Source organism: Dipodomys spectabilis, unplaced genomic scaffold, assembly GCF_019054845.1.
Source record: "Dipodomys spectabilis isolate Male_0828 unplaced genomic scaffold, ASM1905484v1 ptg000118l, whole genome shotgun sequence".
Lineage (NCBI taxonomy): Eukaryota > Metazoa > Chordata > Mammalia > Rodentia > Heteromyidae > Dipodomys > Dipodomys spectabilis.
This window is the reverse complement of record NW_024870795.1, coordinates 1,381,091-1,399,609: the sequence shown is the minus strand read 5'-3', so window position 1 is coordinate 1,399,609 and position 18,519 is coordinate 1,381,091. Positions and strand designations below refer to the sequence as shown.

The 18,519-nt window shown below is 49.2% G+C and overlaps 1 protein-coding gene across 1 annotated transcript; it reads left to right on the top strand.

Moving 5' to 3' along the window:
• Window positions 1–10,504: 10,504 nt before the first annotated feature.
• On the top strand, window positions 10,505–18,273 carry Mul1 (mitochondrial E3 ubiquitin protein ligase 1). The gene is made up of 4 exons (XM_042688495.1): window positions 10,505–10,709; window positions 15,515–15,602; window positions 15,975–16,095; window positions 16,522–18,273. The coding sequence occupies exons 1-4, from the start codon at window positions 10,590–10,592 to the stop codon at window positions 17,249–17,251; spliced, it is 1,059 nt and encodes a 352-aa protein (XP_042544429.1). The 5' UTR covers window positions 10,505–10,589; the 3' UTR covers window positions 17,252–18,273.
• The last annotated feature ends 246 nt before the right edge of the window (window positions 18,274–18,519 follow it).

Below are 18,519 nucleotides of genomic sequence, written 5' to 3'. Positions count from 1 at the left end.
CTAGCGCTCTACCACTTGAGCCACAGCGCCACTTCCGGATTTTTCTGCTTATGTGGTGCTGAGGAATTGTACTCAAGGCCTCATGCATGCAAGGCAAGCGCTCTACCACTGAGCCACCTTCCCATCCCTAGAGCACTAGTCTTGAGCAGAAAAGCTCAGAGACTGCACCCAGACTCTGAATTCAAACCCTGGAACCAAAAAGGAAAGAAGGAAGGAAGGAAGGAAGGAAGGAAGGAAGGAAGGAAAGAAGGGAAAGAAAAAGGGCTGCGTGATCCTCTTTAAGTCAATGTAGAAGGACTTCGATGATTGGTTTGGTTATGTGTGTGTGTGTGTGTTGTGGTATTAGAGTTTGAAGTTAGGGCTTCACCCTTGCTAGGCAGGCAAGGGTGAGTCACACCCACAGTCTTTTTTGTTTTAGTTACTTTTCAGGTAGGCTCACACACTTTTAGCCCAAGTTGGCGTTGAACTGTGATCCTCTTCCATACACTGTCTGTGTAGCTGGGATTTCAGACATGAGCTACCATACCAGCCTTGTTTGTTGAGAGGAGGTCTTTTCACTAGATTTTCCTGCAGCCACCTTCTAATCAATCTCTGCCTACTGAGTAGCTAGGATTATAGCCATGAGCCATCTTGTCCATCCTTTAGGAGCAACTTTTAACTGGCTTTATTCATTTGCTTATTCAACAAAATACTTGTTAAATATGTACTATCTATTGCGGTGGAAGGCTTTTTTTTATTGCCAGTCCTGGGGCTTGAACTCAGAGCCTGGGCACTGTTCCTGAGCTGCTTTTTACTCAAGGCTAGCACTCTACCTCTTGAGCCGCAGCACTAGTTACAGCTTTTTCTGTGTATGTGGTGCTAAAGAATCAAACCCAGGGCCTCATGCATTTGAGGCAAGCATTCCACCACTGAGCCACATTCCCAGCCCCCTTCTATCTATTAGGTATTGCTAAGTTAAACACTGAGAATATGGCAGTTAACAACAGATGGCACAGGCTGCACCTAGAATTTCAGTACTCAAGAGCTAGGATTGCTGCAGTCTAAAAGTTTCAGGGATGGAGCTGGGTACCAGTGGCTCACGCCTGAAATCCTAGCTACTCAGGAGGCTGAGATCTGAGGATCACATTTCAAAGCCAATACGGGGCAGGAAAGGCTGTGAGACTCTTGTCTCCAACAACTACCTGAAAATTGGAAGTAGTGTTGTAGCTCAAGTGTTAGAGTGCTTGCCTTGAGCTGAAGAGCTGAGGGACAGTGCCCAGGCCCATGGTTCAAGCCCCACACTGACAAAAAAAAATAAAAATATAAAATAAATTTTTAAAAATTGAAGGAACCAGGGCCTCAAAATAAGCTTGATTTACATGCACTTTTAAATTGTTTATCTTATAATGACAGTAATTTTCTCCCCAGAAAGCACACAGCTATAACCTACCAAATGATGCTCACAGTGATGCTGAAATGGTTAATAACCAAGTGTCATTCCAGTTTCATTCTATAGGACAAGCAAAGAAGTAAGGAGACTTCCCTCCTCAGTTCCAGCCTGCCAGTGTATCTGGACTTCAGGTGTCCTGTGCACACCGCAGGGATTTTACCTCTTCTACCTGAGTAGCCCAAGGCTCACCATGTGAAAATAGTGTGTCCAATACACAGAGGACCAGTTTTCAGGCAGCCTGACCAGAACACCAGTGGACAAGTACCCTGGTCAGTTATCTATACCCTCCCCTACCCTTCAGGCCTGCAGCCACAGTGAGTACCCCCTAAATCTCCTCTCCCAGCCTTTCTTTCCTCTTCCTTCCTTTTCCTCCCTCTCTTTCTGCCTTCTGCATCCTGTGCTCCTCGCGCCTCCCTGTGGCCAAAACATCAACTGCAGCAATGACAACTTGTCCCAGGAAAATCGCAGAGATGGCAGAAGGCAGACTCAAGGGCCCTCGGGGTTCTTTTACAAGTGGTGTGCATTTTTCCCAGTTTGGGGACTCACTAAGCCTCGATTAGAATTGAAGAGCCATGCTTCACATCGGTTCCCCACTGTCACTGACAAAATGCTTGAACAGGAGTCATCTGTGTGATCAAAGGAAGGGAACAAGCCAATCAATAGCAAACAAGCTGTTATAGGGCCACACCAGGAAGTACATAGAAGTCAGCATGAACTCACATCATCTCCTTCTTAACCACACGACTTGGAGAAAAGAGTGGGTAAAACCCTGTCTCTTCACCTTGCTGAGCCTCAATCCTGCACCTGGGAAGTAGGGATGGATGCCACACTGAAGGGATACCCCCCTGGAAGGGATGGTGTGAGGACGGCACTCCATGTGCAAACTTACCCCAGGAGGGACCACAGTCCAAATATAAAAGCTACAACTCCAAGTTTTGGAAGCAGACCCAGGAAAACATCTTTGTGATTACTGTTTTGTTTGTGAGACAGAATCTTGCTATGTAGCTAACACTGGTTTGGAACTTAAGATCCTGCCTGCCTGGGTCTCCCTGGTGCTGGGATTACAGGTGTTCCTCACCATGCCCATCCATCTTTGTGCGATATTTTTTTGCCAGTCCTAGGGCTGGAACTCAGGGCCTGGGCACTGTCCTGAGCTTCATTTGCTCAAGGCTAGCACTCTACCACTTGAGCGCCACTTCCGGCTTTTTCTGTTTATGTGGTACTGAAGAATTGAACCCAGGGCTTCATGCATGCTAGGCAAGCACTCTATCACTAGGCCACATTCCCAGTCCTCTTTGTGTGAGTTTTAGGTAAAGATTTCTTAGATGCAGCCTCAAAAACATGATCCTTTTGCTTTGCAGCAGACTATCTGGGGCTCATGCCTGGAATCTCAAGAGACTGAGAGATGAGGATCACAGTTCAAAGCAGCCCAGTCAGGAAAGACTCTTATCTCCAATTAACTACCAAAAAGCTGAAATGGAGCTGTGATTCAAGTGGTGGAGCACTAGCCTTGAGCAAAAAAGCTCAGGGACAGTCCCCCAGGTCCTGAGTTGAAGGCCTAGGACTGGTATGGGCGCATGCACTCACACACACACACACACACACACACACACGCACGCACACACACGCATGCACTCACACACACACACACACACACACACACACACACACACACACACACCACGAGAAAACCATTGCACACTATTAGAATGTTTTACATCGACCAGCAATTGCACCAAACCCTGGTGAGTATGTGTTAGAGCCACTTGCACACTCTCCTATACTGCTGATAGAGATGGAAAATAGGATGGCCATCCTGGGGGACAGTTTTTTTTTTTTTTAAATGTTAAACCTGCATCTACCATGTGATTCTGGCATTTTGGTCCTAGGAGTTTATCCAAGAGCAATAAAGGCACATGTCCAAAGACTAGTGCACAAATCCAAAGTTCAGCAACAAATTGTATATCCACACAGCAGAATGTTATTTGACACAAAAAAGGGAATGAGCAGTTACTGATCCCTGCAAAGCCACAGAGAGATCTCAAAATAATTATTCCAAGTGAAATGACTGTATTCAAAGCCAGAGGAAAGCGTACATCCTGTATGATTCTCATCTAAATCATAGTCTTAAAGAGACAGGAAGTGGATGGGTGGCTGCTGGGTGGGGTGGGGGAATGGGCTGGGGATTACAAACCTTACTAGAACTTCAGGGGGTGATGGGTGTGCTATGTTGACTGGGTGATGGTTTACAAGTGTAGGCACAGGTCAAACCTTAACCCAATTGTATACTTTGGATACATACAGCCTCATCAAGAGAATGCAGACTCTGGACCATCACTTTCTTTCCACCAGCTCATCCATCTTTTCTGCTGGAACCTCTGGCCAGGAAATGGTAAGTAGGTCCCTGTAGGGCACCCGGACAGCAAAGATGGCGCTGAGAGGGAGTTGAGTAGGCAGAGCCTGATTTGTTTACATTCAGCTCCTGGAAGCCTAGGTGCATGATAGGGTGTGACCTTTACAGTGATTGGTTGGTTCCTTTTCCACGCAGTCTTTTGCTTTAAAAAGTGCTTGCTGTGTGGTAATAAATGAGTTCCTGCTTGACTTGACTCCCTGCTGCCTCTGATTGTCTCTGGGACTAAGGGAGGCTGGGGAACTGGCAAGCTGCACACTTACCTTTCCTCAAACCCCCCCTCCCCCAGTCCCATCTGTCTTCCAAGGGAGGGATGAAGACCCCACAGGTCCCTCTAGTGTAGAGGAGACTAAGAAAGTATTGGCTGCCACGGTTTCCTCACCCCATGCCGCTCAGTCTGCGTCCTTCTAGATGCTTTCAGAAGCAGCCCCGGAGGTGATGGGCAGTGGATCTACTCGCTGACCTATGGACAACTTGATCCCTTCCACTTTAGGCTTTCATATATAATCTTTTTCTTGGTGGTGGGGGGGGGGAGTTTGCTTCATCTTCTCTAAGTTTTATTTGAAAACATTTCCTTTTTGCCTTGGGGAGCTCCTGGTCAAGGGTGGAGTCTACTTGCATGACTAACTTATCCTAGGTACTTATTACTAGGCAGATCCCTGTTCGTTTTAGTTCTTCGTAACTGTGTTTTTCTTAGTATGTCTATTTTATGATGTGTTCCATTTCATGAAGTTGTCCCAGATATTTTTTTCAAACATAGGTACAATTTAGTGCGTTATAAAAAGAAAAGAGTCTCTCCAGTGAAGTTAGGGAGTGTGTCCTGCTGTCTGTCTAGGAGAGAAAATAGCCTGGGATCAATGCTTATTAAAAATCTGTTCAGGCTCAGAGGATGGATCAATGGTAGAATGCTTGCCCAGCACACAAAAGGCCCTGGGCTCATCCAGCACCACAAAAATTATTAGCTAATTGTGTATGTGTGTGTGCACGCGTGTGCATGCCTGCGTGCGTGCATGTGTGCGTGTGCACCATCTTGGGGACTAGCTTGCACTCAGAACCTGGGCATAGTCCCTTCGCTTTTTTGCTTAAGGCTGGTGCTCTACCACTTGAGCCGTAGTTCTACATCTGGCTTTTTGGTGGTTAATTGGAGATAAGGGTCTGAGGGACTTTCCTGCCTAGTTGGCTTCAAATCATAATCCTCAGATCTCAGTCTCCTGAGTAGCTTGTGAGCCACCAGTGCTCAGCTAGATAATTTTTTTATCATTCCATTAAGAGCTCTCTCCAGGGTAAGTTCTTTAAGGAAAGTTAAGGGGAAAGCCATTTCTGTTTCCCGTGGCACTTGTCCAGCAATGTCCCTGCAGGTGCTAAGTTGGCTGTCTCAGCATCTCACATCTATTTGGTCTCCCACCCTGACAAATGACTAAGAGACATTTACCTAGTGACTCTGAGGAGGTGAATTTAGGTTTGAGGTGACATGCTTCCAGTAGAAGCACTGTCCTGACACATTGTCATTCCCAGGTCAGCTTCCCCACCCCCTAGGAGCTCTGCCTGGGGCCTTAGGAACTTGCCCCACTTTCTCAAAGTTAGAGGCTCTTCTTCAACTTGTGACTCAGTGTGGGCAGCCTGCCCAAGCCAGAAATGGTTCCTTAGGGACATCTGGCTGAAGCTGAAATTGCCCACCCATCTCTCATCTAGTCCTAACAAGGTCCACAGGAAATAAATCTCAAATAGTCCCCTTAATGGTGGGCTCAACATGGCTAATGGAATTTCAGCCTTTTGGGGGAAAAATGGCAAGGCTGCTTAAAACCAAACTGTTTCATTTATGAGAGATGAGTCTTTTAACAAGCCTTTAAGAAACCCATAAAAGGGCTTGGAGAATAAAACAAGAAGACTCAAACTAGTGAGAGCTAGTAAACAAGGACCCCCACAACCTAATTGCAATGGAGATATAGCCTCTTTTAGTTCTTAATGTGATCCAAGGATAGGCATTTTGGTTGATTAGTTGATGATAATAACAGTAATAATAATAAACAGGTTAGATCATGTTCTTGCTCATCCTCAACACGTTTTACTCCATCTCATTCCAAAATGGTGATGTGTAGTTTTAGTTTGGCATTCAGGGCCCTACAGAATCTGGCCTCAACCTTCCTCTTGAGTTACAGGCTCCTGACCTATATCACATGCCCACTGCTCACCCTGGCCTTGTCCCTGAACAGCCTTGCCTATTCCCATCCTGGTGTATCAAGCCACTAAGCTTTCAGTCTATAGAATTCAAATTCCTTTCCTGGGGAGAATAAACAGCGCCCCCTACTGCACACCACTGGCACACCTGCCTTCATTCCAGATAAGTCTTTTCCAATCTTTTTCTACCTCCCCAGCAGATCCTCAACCGCCAGAGTGAAGAGCCTGGTGGAGTAAGATTATGTACCCCTGATCAAGCCCAGAGCCTCTGAAATAGTCTTCTGAAAAAACAAATTTAAGTTCAAGTTTTATTAACTCAAAATATGCCATATAGCCAGGCACTGGCAGCTCAGGCCTGTAATCCTAGCTACTCAGGAGGCTGAGACCTGAGGATCATGGTTTGAAGCCAGCCTGGGCAGAAAAGTCTGTAAGACACTTTATCTCCAAAAAACTACTCAGACAAAGCTGGAAGTGGTGCTGTGGCTCAACTGGTAGAGTGCTAGCCATGAGCACAGGAGGCTCAGGGACAGTGCTCAAGCCCTGAGTTCAAGCCCGGGGACTGTCTCTCCCCCCCTCCCCCCCTCCCAAAAGCTATATATTTCACTCAAAAAGTACAAAAACGAGCTGGGAGTGTGGCTTAGTGGTAGAGTGCTTGCCTACCATGCATGAAGCTCTGGGCTTGATTCCTCAGTACTACCTAAACAGAACAAGCCAGAAATGGTACTGTGGTCCAAGTGGTAGAGTGCTAGACTTACGACCTTTGGAGAGCGAGACAATCCATTGAGGCACAGTGAACCGTGGACAAAAGAAGTTTATTTACACTATCTACACCAGAAAGGGGTCCTGCAACTACCTTGTCCTGGGCTAGATACCCAGAACCAAGAGCAGCCTCAACCACCAAACCTCCAAGCCTCCAATGGGCAGCCTGGACCTTTATTAGTTGGTCTGCAAATCACCAATTAGTCAGTCTGTGAACCTCCAAACCTCAGACCTCCAAAGCTCCATAGGGAAGGCTTTTCCCTTTCTTCCCTTCCTCCTTCTCTGTAGGCCTCTCCACTCTCCACAGACCTGCCCTGCTCTGCTCCGGGAGGCGCCTCTCCGCAGGCCTCTCTAGAGGAGGCCCCAAATGACCTCCGGAGAAGGCCCCAAATGGCTTCCTCGAGAAGCCCCAAATGACCTCTCAGATAGATCCCAAATGGTCCCTCGAGGAGGCTCGCCCTGCCCTCCACAGGCCTCCCTGCTCTGCTCCGGCAGGAGCCTGCCGTCTCTCCCTCCACCCCTTCTACTCTCCTCCTTGCTCCCTTCCTCCTTGAGGACTCCAGGTCTTTCCCCTACTCCCCCCTCTACTCTCCTCCCCTCAGGACTCTGGTTTTTCCCTTACTCTCCTCGGGACTGTTTTCCCCCTAATCTCCCCCACCCCCTTCTGGGAGCACACAGCCTATATATACCCCTGATAGGCTCTGCCCCTCCCCCACCAATGGTTTCAAACCTCCATACATGCTCCTCCCCCAAGCTGCCCCCTGTCCAATCCCAATAGGTAGCTCTCCATGTGGGGCTCGACGCCCCACCCCCTCAGCATGCCCCACCCCATTCAGTGGCACAGCACGCCCCTCCGGCAGTGACATCAGCCTCTCAATGCCCTGCTCTGTCCTGTGGGCCAGTGTGTGGAGAGGTGAGGCTCGCCTCCTGATGCCCCGCCCCCTCGATGTCCCGCCCCCCAGCAGGCTGGACCATGGGGTCAGGCTGACTATTGGGCTCCCTGATTATCTGGGCCCATGAGTTATTAAACTAGCCTTCTGCAAAAGAAGCTCAGGGACAGTACTCAGGTCCTGAGTTCAAGCTCCAGGACTGGCAAAAAGAGAGAGAGAGAGCTTAAAACTGAGAGCTGGTAGTTCATACCTGTATTCCTAATTACTCAGAGGCTGAGATATGAGGATTATAGTTCAAAGCCAGTCCCTTTAAGAGAGTCCATCAGACTTTTTTTTTTTTTTCTCTGTTGTGGGTGGTAGCTGTCCCTGAGCTCTTCAGCTCAAGGCAAATGCTCTACCACTTTAAGCCACAGGTCCACTTCCGTTTTTTTGGTGGTTAATTGGAGATAAGAGTCTCACAGACCTTTCTGGGCTGGCTTTGGACAGTGATTCTCAGATCTCAGCCTCCTGAGCAACTAGGATTACAGGCATGCGACACCAGCGCCCAGCTCCGTGAGACTTATATCCAATTAGCCAGCAAAAAGCTGGAAGTGGAGCTGTGTCTCAAGAGGTAGAGTGCTAGCTTTAAGCAAAAAAGCTCAAGAGCAACCCCAGGCCCTGAGTTCAAGTACCAGGACTGGCATAAAAAAAATGAGGGGCTGGGGCTGGGAAGATGGTTCAGTGGTAGAGTGCTTGCCTTGCATGCATGAGGCCCTGGATTTGATGCCTCAAGACCACATAAACAGAACATGCAGGAAGTGGCACTGTGGCTCAAGTGGTAGAGCACTAGCCTTGAGCACAGAGAGGCTCAGCAACAGCACCTAGGCCCTGAGTTCAAGCACCAGGACTGGCAATAAAAATTGATTTGCCAGCCACTAGTGGTTTATGCCTGTAATCCTAAAACTCAGAAGACTGAGATCTGGGGATGTCAGTTTAAAGTCCACCTAGGAAATAAAAATGGAGAGACTTCTAGCTCCAACTAACCAGCCAAAAGTGGAACAGGAGGTATGTCTCAAGTGGTAGAGTGCCAGCAAAGGCAAGCAAGATTGGGAGGCCTTAAGTTGAAGTCCCAGTACCAACACACACACAAGGAACACATATAGTTGTGGAAGAGAGAGAGAGAGAGAGAGCACTAAACCTAAACCTGGGGCTTGAACCCAAGCCTGGGTGCTGTCCCTGAGCTTTTTTGGCTCAATGTTAGCACTCTACCAATTGAGCCACAGCTCCATTTCTGGCTTTTTTTTTTAGTTTATTGAAGATAAGAACCACATGAGGCCCTGGGTTCGATTCCTTAGCACCACATAAGCAGAAAAAGCCGGAAGTGGCGCTGTGGCTCAATGGTAGAGTGCTAGCCTTGAGCTGAAGAGCTGAGGGACAGCACCTAGGCCCAGAGTTCAGGCCCCATGACAAAAAGAAAAAGAAAAAAGAAAAAAAGGAATTTAAAACATAATCTATAGGAAACAACTCAATGAACATGCTTCCCAAAAGGATGTCTTGCTGAGATTTTGGATATCTCTGATTATTTTAAGGTGTCTTACAAATGTCAGAAGGGCTCCTGTCACTTTAATTTAAAAGATCTGGAGCAAGTTACCTGAGCCTCTATTCCCTCATTTGCAGAGCAGTGTTGTGAAGATTAAATGGAGGCCTTTTGGTGGTCCTGGGGTTTGAACTCATGGCCTCAGGGCTCAGGGGCCAGGCAGCTTCTGTATCACTTGAATCAGCTCTGTGCTTTTGTTAGCTTTTAAATAGAGTCTAGCTTATGATTCAGGAGTCCTGGACCACCATTCTTCTAGTTCTGCGTCTCCCATAGCTGGGATGGTGGCTGCCTACAATGTTTGGTCCAGGTTAGTAAAACTTCTTTTTGTAATTGACTTCATTTCTTTATGTGGTACGGGGGAATTGAACCCAGGCCCTCATGCATGGTAGGCAAGCACTCTGTCACTAAGCTACATTTCCAGCCCCAAACTTCTTTTTGTTATAATATCTGATCCGTCAGCAGCAGTCAATAAATTATCTGATAAGCAATACATTGTTCTTTGTGGTGATGGCAGAGTGAGGGGCTACTTTGGTGGTGCAAACTCCCTTCCAGCACTCATCAGCAGATCTCTGTGGTGTGTTTCTTATCATCTGCGAAGAGGATAAAATGACAGGCTAGGGATGTAGCTCATTGGTACAGTGCTTGCCTAAGGATCTGAGTTCCATCTCCAGCATCAAAATAAGCAAAATTGAGATAAATAATAAACAAATACAGGTGTGCGCAGCTAGCTCATGCCAACAATCCTAGCAACTCAGGAGGCTAAGCTCTGAGGATCACAGTTCGAGGCCAGACCGGGCAGGAAAGCCAGAGACACTCCTATGTCCAATTAACCGACAAAAAGGCGGAAGTGGAGCTGTGGCTGACATGGTAGAACGCCAGTCTTGAGTGAAAAAGCTCAGGGACGGTGCCCGGGGCCAGAGCTCCCGCTCTCACAAAAGCCGAGCCCGGGCCCGTCCTGAAGTGGGAATGTGTCACATTCTTTAGTGCTTCACACACGATTCTACTCCCCAATTCTACCCAGCCTCAGACACCGACAACCCGAGAACCAGGGGCGGGGGGGTGACTGCAAGGGCCCGCGGGCCCCCACGACAACGGGGGGGGTCGCGAAGCCCCTCGGGGCACCCCACCCGCGGGGACCCACCTCCCCTAAGGCCGCAGCGACGCGCCCGTCACCCCGGTAACCCCCACCTTCCGCTCATCGGCCTTGACTTCCGGTTCCTGCAACGTCATCACCGGGCGTCCGGCTTGGGGCTTCCGGGAAGGCGGGTCCTGCTGGAGAGAGGCCGCGGGCGAGGGTCGCGGGCCTCTGCGCGGCGTCACGGCCTGCCGTCGCGGCTCGGCGCTGCCATGGAGAGCGGGGGGCGGCCCTCCCTGGGCCAGTTCGTCCTCTTGGGCACCAGCTCTGTCGTCACCGCCGTTCTGTACTCCGTGTACCGGCAGAAGGCCCAGGTCGCCCAACAGCTCAAGGTCAGTGCTGGAGCCCGCCCGGCCACCGCCAACTCCTCTCGGCCCTCGGTGCTGGAGAGCCCGCCGGTCGCCGGGGCCGCCCGGCAGTCGGAGCGCGCTCGGTCCCACAGTCCCACAGGAGGCCCCGAGCGGCGGGATCGCCGGCGGGGCCGGGAGAACGGACTCGCTCTCACGACCCACCGGGACCCCGTGGCCACCTCCTCGAGAGTTCTCCAACCCCTGCTGCGCCGTGGGTACAACCGACACAGATCATCTCCTCATGGAGATTCCATTCCAATACCTCGAGACAAACCACACGTTACTTTGGTGATCACAAAACAGGGAAAACTGGTTCAGCCACTCAGTTTAGCACTTAAACTTCCATCTTAAAAAATTTCATGTATGCGCTGGGAAGGTGGCTCAGTGGTAGAGCGCTTGCCTTGCGTGCCTGAGGCCCTGGGTTCGATTGCTCAGCACCACATAAGCAAAAAGTAAAAAGCCGGAAGTGGTGCTGTGGCTCATCAAGTGGTAGAGTGCTATCCTTGAGCTGAAGAGCTGAGGAACAGCGCCCAGGCCCAGAGTTCAGGCCCCACGACCGGACCCAAAAAACAAACAAACAAACAAAAAACTAATGTAATTTGCGCGTGAGATTTCTCACCCAGTTAGTAAGAAAGGAATGGATTTTAATTGAAATGCCCCAAGTGGTATTTCTCAAAGGATGGCAGACATGGGACTGTGTTAAAGAGAGGACCAAACTCTGGCAGAAAGCTTCAGAATGAATAGATCCATGCCATGCAAATTAAAAATTGAACGTCCTATTAAGTTACATAAGAAGGTGACGCTTGAACAAATACCTAAATGTGAACTGGAGTGGAGCACCTAATTATTTAAACTTACAATCTTTTCCATCCAAAAGTAGAACCAAAAACAAAAGTAGAACCTCCCCCTTTTCTGAGTGACCATATTACTTTTGATTATTGAATTGTCCAGAAAGTTAGAACTCTTTAGGTCTCATTCATTCTTTGGCATTATTTCTAGGTTCTTTCTCAATGTTGGGGTTCATTTTGGCTAACATTTCATAACTCATCAGCCAGAGGCTTAATTTGGCATTTTATAGGAAAGGTGGGTTCCAGCCTAACATTTTTTTAGTTATCTGATTGGTTTCAGAAAGGCCTAGATGAAAAGGTTTTTAGGGGTTTTGGAATCTGGAATAAAGCAATTGGATTTGCTCTGCAGATGGCTTCCTAGTGACATTCTAGCTGCTCTGCTCACCTAATAAATCTAGTTATTCCTGAAGTGATTGGCTAAGTGTAACTGACAACTTTCCTTTCTGACTCCAGAACCAATTTGGCTTCAGGCTGAATGCATGTGAGATTCTTCCCCCTCATCATTTGGTCTTGAACTTAGGGCCTTGTGCTTGCTAGGCAAGTACTGTACCATTTGAGCCTCACTTCCAGCCACTTGTGATTTAGGTTAGTTTTCTGATAATGGGGGTGGGGGAGCCTAGGCAGTGAGTTAGGAAGCCTGCTGGCTGAGAGCCATGGCTTGGATGTTGATAGGAATCACACCCTAAATTGCTGACATGAGCAGAATAGCTTGTGACATACAGCAAGGTCTTGCTCACTCACTGCCCCTGAAGCCCCAAGAAAATAGCCTCAGTCTGACTATCCAAGGCCAGCTCCTGCTCTGCCCTTTGCTGGAGTTGATAACACAGCTCAGTTTTCTAGGACTGACCACCTCCACCTGCAGAGTCCAATACAAACTTGATGTCTTGGGACCCTTTCTTCCCCCTGTGTATTGCTTCTATTGGAAGGTGCACATTAGCTTTGCTTTGCATTAGCAAACTCACCCTAACCCTCATGTCAGTGCAGCAGCAACACTGGCATGTTCTGGTAAATCCTTTCATCAACCATGGGACACTGAAAGCTAAGACATTGTGTTGCATTTTTACCCATGACCACCTTTGGACTCAATCCTACTCATGCCTTCCTCTCCTATTTATACCTCATGCCTCTCTGGTAGCAAGGATTACTAGTGCATGCCACCACAACTAGCCTGTTTGTTAGGAGAGGGTCTCTTTTTGTCTGAGTTGCCTTGAACTACAATGTTCCCCATTTCTGTCTCCTTAGTAGCTGGACTTACAGGCGTGAATCACCTTACCTGGCTTGGATGTGAGAGTCTCTGAAGTAGCAAATTTCCATGTCCTTTCTTTGGATGGTCTTCAAAGCTTTGCCAATTAGTTCCTAAAAGAGAATGGAATAGCTAGTGGCTCACGCCTGTAATATGAACCACTCAAGAGACAGACGGAGGATAATGTTTTGAAAGCCATAGTGGGCAGCAAAGGCCATGAGATTCTTATCTCCAAATAACCAACCCAAAGTGGGAAGTGGAGGTGTGGCTCGAGTGAGTGCCAGCCTTGAGCAAAAAAACTGAGGACAGGGGCTGGGAAGGTGGCTCAGTGGTAGAGCGCTTGCCTTGCATGCATGAGGCCCTGGGTTCGATTCCTCAGCACCACATAAGCAAAAAGAAAAAAGCTGGAAGTGGCGCTGTGGCTCAAGTGGTAGAGCGCTAGCCTTGAGCTGAAGAGCTGAGGGACAGTGCCCAGGCCCAGAGTTCAGGCCCCACGAACGGACCCCCCCCCCCCCAAAAAAAAAACCAAAACAAAAAAAAAACTGAGGACAGTGCCCAGGCTCTGAGTTCAAGCCCCAGTATTGGCACCAAAAAAGAGAGAGAGAGACTTTTGTTTGGCATATAATCATGCACAGCCTTTTTATTTTTTTGTGGTAGGAGTCTACTTTTATTTCCTAATGCCATACTATAAAGATCAAATTCTTAGGTGTGTTTGTGCAGCTCAAAAATAAAAGGTATACTAAGGGAGGGGGGACAGTGGTCTAGGTGCAAGGCACATTTGAAGCAAGTTTTATGTTTGGTTGTATTTTCTTTGTATATTTATTTAAACGTGTTGCAGGGGCTGGGAAGATGGCTCAGTGGTAGAGTGCTTGCCTTGCATGCATGAGGCCCTGGGTTCGATTCCTCAGTACCACATAAGCAAAAAGAAAAAAGCCAGAAGTGGTGCTGTGGCTCAAGTGGTAGAGCGCCAGCCTTGAGCTGAAGAGCTGAGGGACAGCGCCCAGGCCCAGAGTTCAAGCCCCATGACCGGACCCAAAAATAAATAAATAAACAAAATAAACGTGTTGCTGTCTGAAGTAAATTTCCAAATGTATGCTCAACAATAATCATTAAAATGTTTGCAGTGTACAAAAAAAGAAAGAGGGGTGGGGAGAGAGAGAGATTGGGACTACTAATACTTTGGATTCTCTATAGAACTTTCAGAGTAGGTTTGTGTCTCAGTGTGGCAGCATGCATGGTGGTGGCATGCCTCTGTGTGCTAGCCTGCAAAGGTTGCATTCTTTGTCCACATTAGAAGTCCTTTGAGAAGGTCTTTGCCGGCTGGGAAGGTGGCTCAGTGGTAAAGTGCTTGCCTTGCATGCATGAGGCCCTGGTTCGATTCCTCAGCATCACATAAGCAAAAAGAAAAAAGCCGGAAGTGGTGCTGTGGCTCAAGTGGTAGAGCGCTAGCCTTGAGCTGAAGAGCTGAGGGACAGCGCCCAGGCCCAGAGTTCAGGCCCCATGACCGGACCCAAAAAAAAAAAAAGAGAGAGAAAGTCTTTGCCCCAAGCTTTACAGTTGAAAAGTGAAACTCAAGTAAATTGCTCAAAGTCACAATGGATATGTTGAATCAATTCAATCCAGTTTTTCTGACCAACTTCCCCACCTTTCTACCCTTTAAAATTCTAACCAACTATCCTTCCTGTGGTAGAGTCTTTACTAGGTGAGGGGCTCAACCTATCACTTCCTTCTCCGAGCTTGTTCCTGTTCTGTAATTGAAGCTAATAATGGCTCCTCAGCATGAAGTAGGTTTATGCATTTATAGTGCTTAGCACAGTGTCTGGACTTGGTACCTCTAAGTGCTTAGTAATTTCTGTCAACGATGTATGGAGTGCTTGGTGATTGTCAGGTGCTGTTCTCAGCTTCAGGGGAGATTCTGTTCTAATACAACCAGGCAGGCTGAAAACATGATCAGCTTGTGTGCCTTGTGAGAAAGGTCTTTGTTTTGTTTTGTTTTTGCTGGTCGTGGGGCCTGAACTCAGGGCTTGGGCTCTGTCCTCAGCTCTTCAGCTCAAGGCTAGCACTCTACCACTTGAGCCACAGCCCCACTTCTGGCTTTTTCTGCTTATGTGGTGCTGAGGAATCGAACCCAGGGCCTCATGCATGCCAGGCAAGCACTCTATCACTGAGCTACCTTCCCAACCCTGGATCTTTTTTTTTTGGCCAATCCTGGAGCTTGAACACAGAGCCTGGGTACTGTCCTTGAGCCTCTCTGTGCTCAAGGCTAGTGCTCTACCACTTGAGCCACAGCGCCACTTCTGGCTTTTTCTGTTTATGTGGTACTGAGGAATTGAACCCAGGGCTTCATGCATGCTAAGCAAGCACTCTACCTCTAAGCCACATTCCCAGCCCAGGGGGTCTTATTTTTTTTTAATTTTAATTTTTATTTTTGCTAGTCTTGGGGCTTGAACTCGAGCTAAGTATTGTCCCTGAGCTTTCCTTTGCTTAAGGCTAGCACTCTATCATGTGAGCCACAGAACCACTTCCAGCTTTTTCTGTGTATGTGGTACTGAGGAATCAAACTCAGGCCTTCATGCATGCTAGGCAAGCACTCTGCCACTAAGCCTCGTTCCCAGCCCCATCGTTCTTTGTTCTTTCTTTGCCCCTATAACGTGTGAGCATTCAATGACAATCTTACTTTTACCTTTTGCATGTAGGGAGCCAAGAAAATCCACTTGGGTGACGATTTGAAGAGTATTCTTTCAGAAGCTCCAGGAAAATGTGTGCCTTACGCTGTCATTGAAGGTAGGTTTGTTTAGTGGGAAATCGAGAACAACTTCCTTCTTTCAAGTTTGGTAGAAATCAGCTTGGCTACATAAGTGCTTTCTATGGTGTAGGGCCTCAGTCCAGAGCGTATTTTGGGGTTAGAAAGGCCTGGGCTATTGCCATGTGGCTTTAGACCAAATCTTTGTAGAGCCCTGATTATTTTAGAGAGAGGTGATGGCTAAAGTAATTCCACCTCCTGGGGGGAGGGGGGAGAATGATATCCATAGGAGGTGCTTAGCAGAGGTTCCCACACATGCCTTATGGTGATGCAAATGTTGCCGTGTTGATTACATCACCTGACAATGATTTCAGTATAATTCTTCAGACATGAAATGATGTGTCTCCACTTAGGGGCTGTGCAGTCTGTTAAAGAAACCCTGAACAGCCAGTTTGTGGAGAACTGCAAGGGGGTCATCCAGCGGCTGACACTTCAGGAGCACAAGATGGTATGGAATCGGACAACCCACCTTTGGTATGTGTCCTTTCTCTACTGGTTATCAGAGAGAGAGCCTTATGCCCTGTGGAGCTCATCAGAGTCTCCCAGGTTGCCGACCAGGATTTTCAGGAAAGGAACCCAGAATCGGTGGCTTCTTAGGCACACTGGAGTATGACAACCACTGCTTTATAGATTCATAATCTCAGAGTCCGTGCATCACACTGAGCCCCTGTTGCCATCCAGTCTCAGCAGCTTTGATTGCACATACTAGTGACAATGGCAAAGGGGAAAGGGCAAATGTGACCCGTGGGTGGGCTTCTTGCCCACTCATCAACCTGGGGACTCCTTTGAGGTCTGGAGTATTGGTTATTGGGACTGCGTTCTCCACATCCAGACGGGGCCTGTCCTCTTGGTGTTTGTCATTAGCTCCCTGCAGTTTCATCTTCAGTCTTCTTCTTTTAGGAACGACTATTCAAAGATCATTCACCAGAGGACCAACACGGTGCCCTTTGATCTGGTGCCCCATGAGGATGATGTAGGTGTGGCTGTGCGGGTGCTGAAGCCCCTGGACTCCGTGGATCTGGGCCTTGAGACTGTGTACGAGAAGTTCCACCCCTCTGTCCAGTCCTTCACGGATGCCATTGGCCACTACATCAGTGGTGAGCGGCCCAAAGGCATCCAGGAGACAGAGGAGATGCTGAAGGTGGGGGCCACACTCACGGGGATTGGAGAGTTGGTCTTGGACAACAACTCTGTCCGCCTGCAGCCCCCCAAGCAGGGCATGCAGTACTACCTGAGCAGCCAGGACTTTGACACCCTGCGCCAGCGGCAGGAGTCGAGCGTCAGGCTCTGGAAGGTGCTGGCTCTGGTGTTTGGCTTTGCCACGTGCGCTACTCTCTTCTTCATCCTGCGGAGGCAGTACCTGCAGCGACAGGAGCGCCTGAGGCTGCAGCAGATGCAGGATGAGTTCCTGGAGCATGAGGCCCAGCTGCTGCGCCAGGCCACGCCTGAGGACAGGGAGAGTCTCAAGAGTGCCTGTGTTGTGTGTCTGAGCAGCTTCAAATCCTGTGTGTTTCTGGAGTGTGGCCATGTGTGTTCCTGTCGAGAGTGCTACCGTGCCTTGCCAGAGCCCAAAAGGTGCCCCATCTGCCGGCGAGAGATCACCCGCGTGATCCCCCTGTACAACAGCTGAGGGGCTCTCGGGCTCCTGCTACACCAGCATAGCCTCCCTGGAAAAGTTTTTCTCGTGAAGCCTTTGGTGGGCATGGCTGTACTTCCAGGTCTGACTGAGCAGAAACTTCCAGTCCCATCCCTCGATCAGCAGGGGAGGGAGGGCCCTATGTCTCCCAGAGCATCTGGGAAAGTCCCGGGGGGTGGGCTGTGGCCTGTGACCTCTCCCCGGAACCATACGATCGTGTGTCACAAAGCACCTGTTTGTCTAAGCTTCGAAGCCAGCCACCTCTAGCTCTTCTGGGCCTTTCTGGAGACGGTGGTTGCAGCCACCCAGTGTGGAGGAAAGGCCAGGCTCTGGGAGGCCTGAAGAGCCGTCTCAGGAGACTCTGCTGCTTTTCTAATGCTTCAGTCTGGGAAAGAGGACTGTGTTCAAAACTGTCAGGCTGGGCAGGTTGCCTGTGTCCCATTCCCACGGCTTGTTTCTGAAACCTGTGCTCGCATGGGTGTGGAGAGGAAGCAGGAAGATCAGCTGGCAGTCATACCAACAAGCAGTGCCTTGAGGGCCCTGCAGAGGACATGCCTGGGCCCTGATGTGGCCCTCTAGTGCAGCATGTGGGAGGGCCCAGGGAGACTCTGGTTTTCCCTGCCTAGGAGAAGCCAGAAGGGCCCCATAGGAAGTTAGCAAAGGATGCTGCTGTCCTGCCCTTTGCAGCTGTTCTGCCAGCTTTTACCAAGGAAAAATAGCCAGCGGAGCCCTGAGCCCTGTCTGTGGCAGTTGGCTTCCCTGGGGTGTGGTCACATGATCGCATTCCTGGTACTCTGCTCTCCCTACCCTCTGCTCCCTGATTTCTGCTCCCCCCACCTCCTGCCCTCTGTTCCCATCCCACCCTCCCACAGGCTGAACCCAGAAATGCCCCAGGGCCAGCTTTCTCTCCCTCCTCACCATTCACCCGTCCTCCTCTGGGGGGAGGTAGGGTTCTCAGGGCCCGACACTGAGACGCAGTGTCAAGTGAACAGCACAGATTAAACATGCACCACGTGTTTGCCTGTTGCTTTGTGAACAGACGTTAAAGGGCTTAGCCTGGCATCTCCAGAAAGCACCGCTTTCCTGCTGGGATGGAATGGATGCCAGGCCTGGGGCCCCATCTGTTGGCTGTGAGGTGGGCTAGGCTCCTCCAGGTGGGATGCAACCTGGTACATCTGAGACCCTGATGCCTGCCACTGGGGGAGGAGTGTGGTGAGCCCAAGCTACTCCCTAACCCCTGCCCCTGGCCTTGCTATCACGGT

Coding starts and splice junctions, on each gene's coding strand:
- Mul1 (XM_042688495.1), top strand. CDS start 10,590: ATGGAGAGCGGGGGGCGGCCCTCCCTGGGCCAGTTCGTCCTCTTGGGC. Junction 10,710..15,514: donor AGGTCGCCCAACAGCTCAAG/GTCAGTGCTGGA, acceptor TTTTGCATGTAG/GGAGCCAAGAAAATCCACTT. Junction 15,603..15,974: donor GCCTTACGCTGTCATTGAAG/GTAGGTTTGTTT, acceptor GTCTCCACTTAG/GGGCTGTGCAGTCTGTTAAA.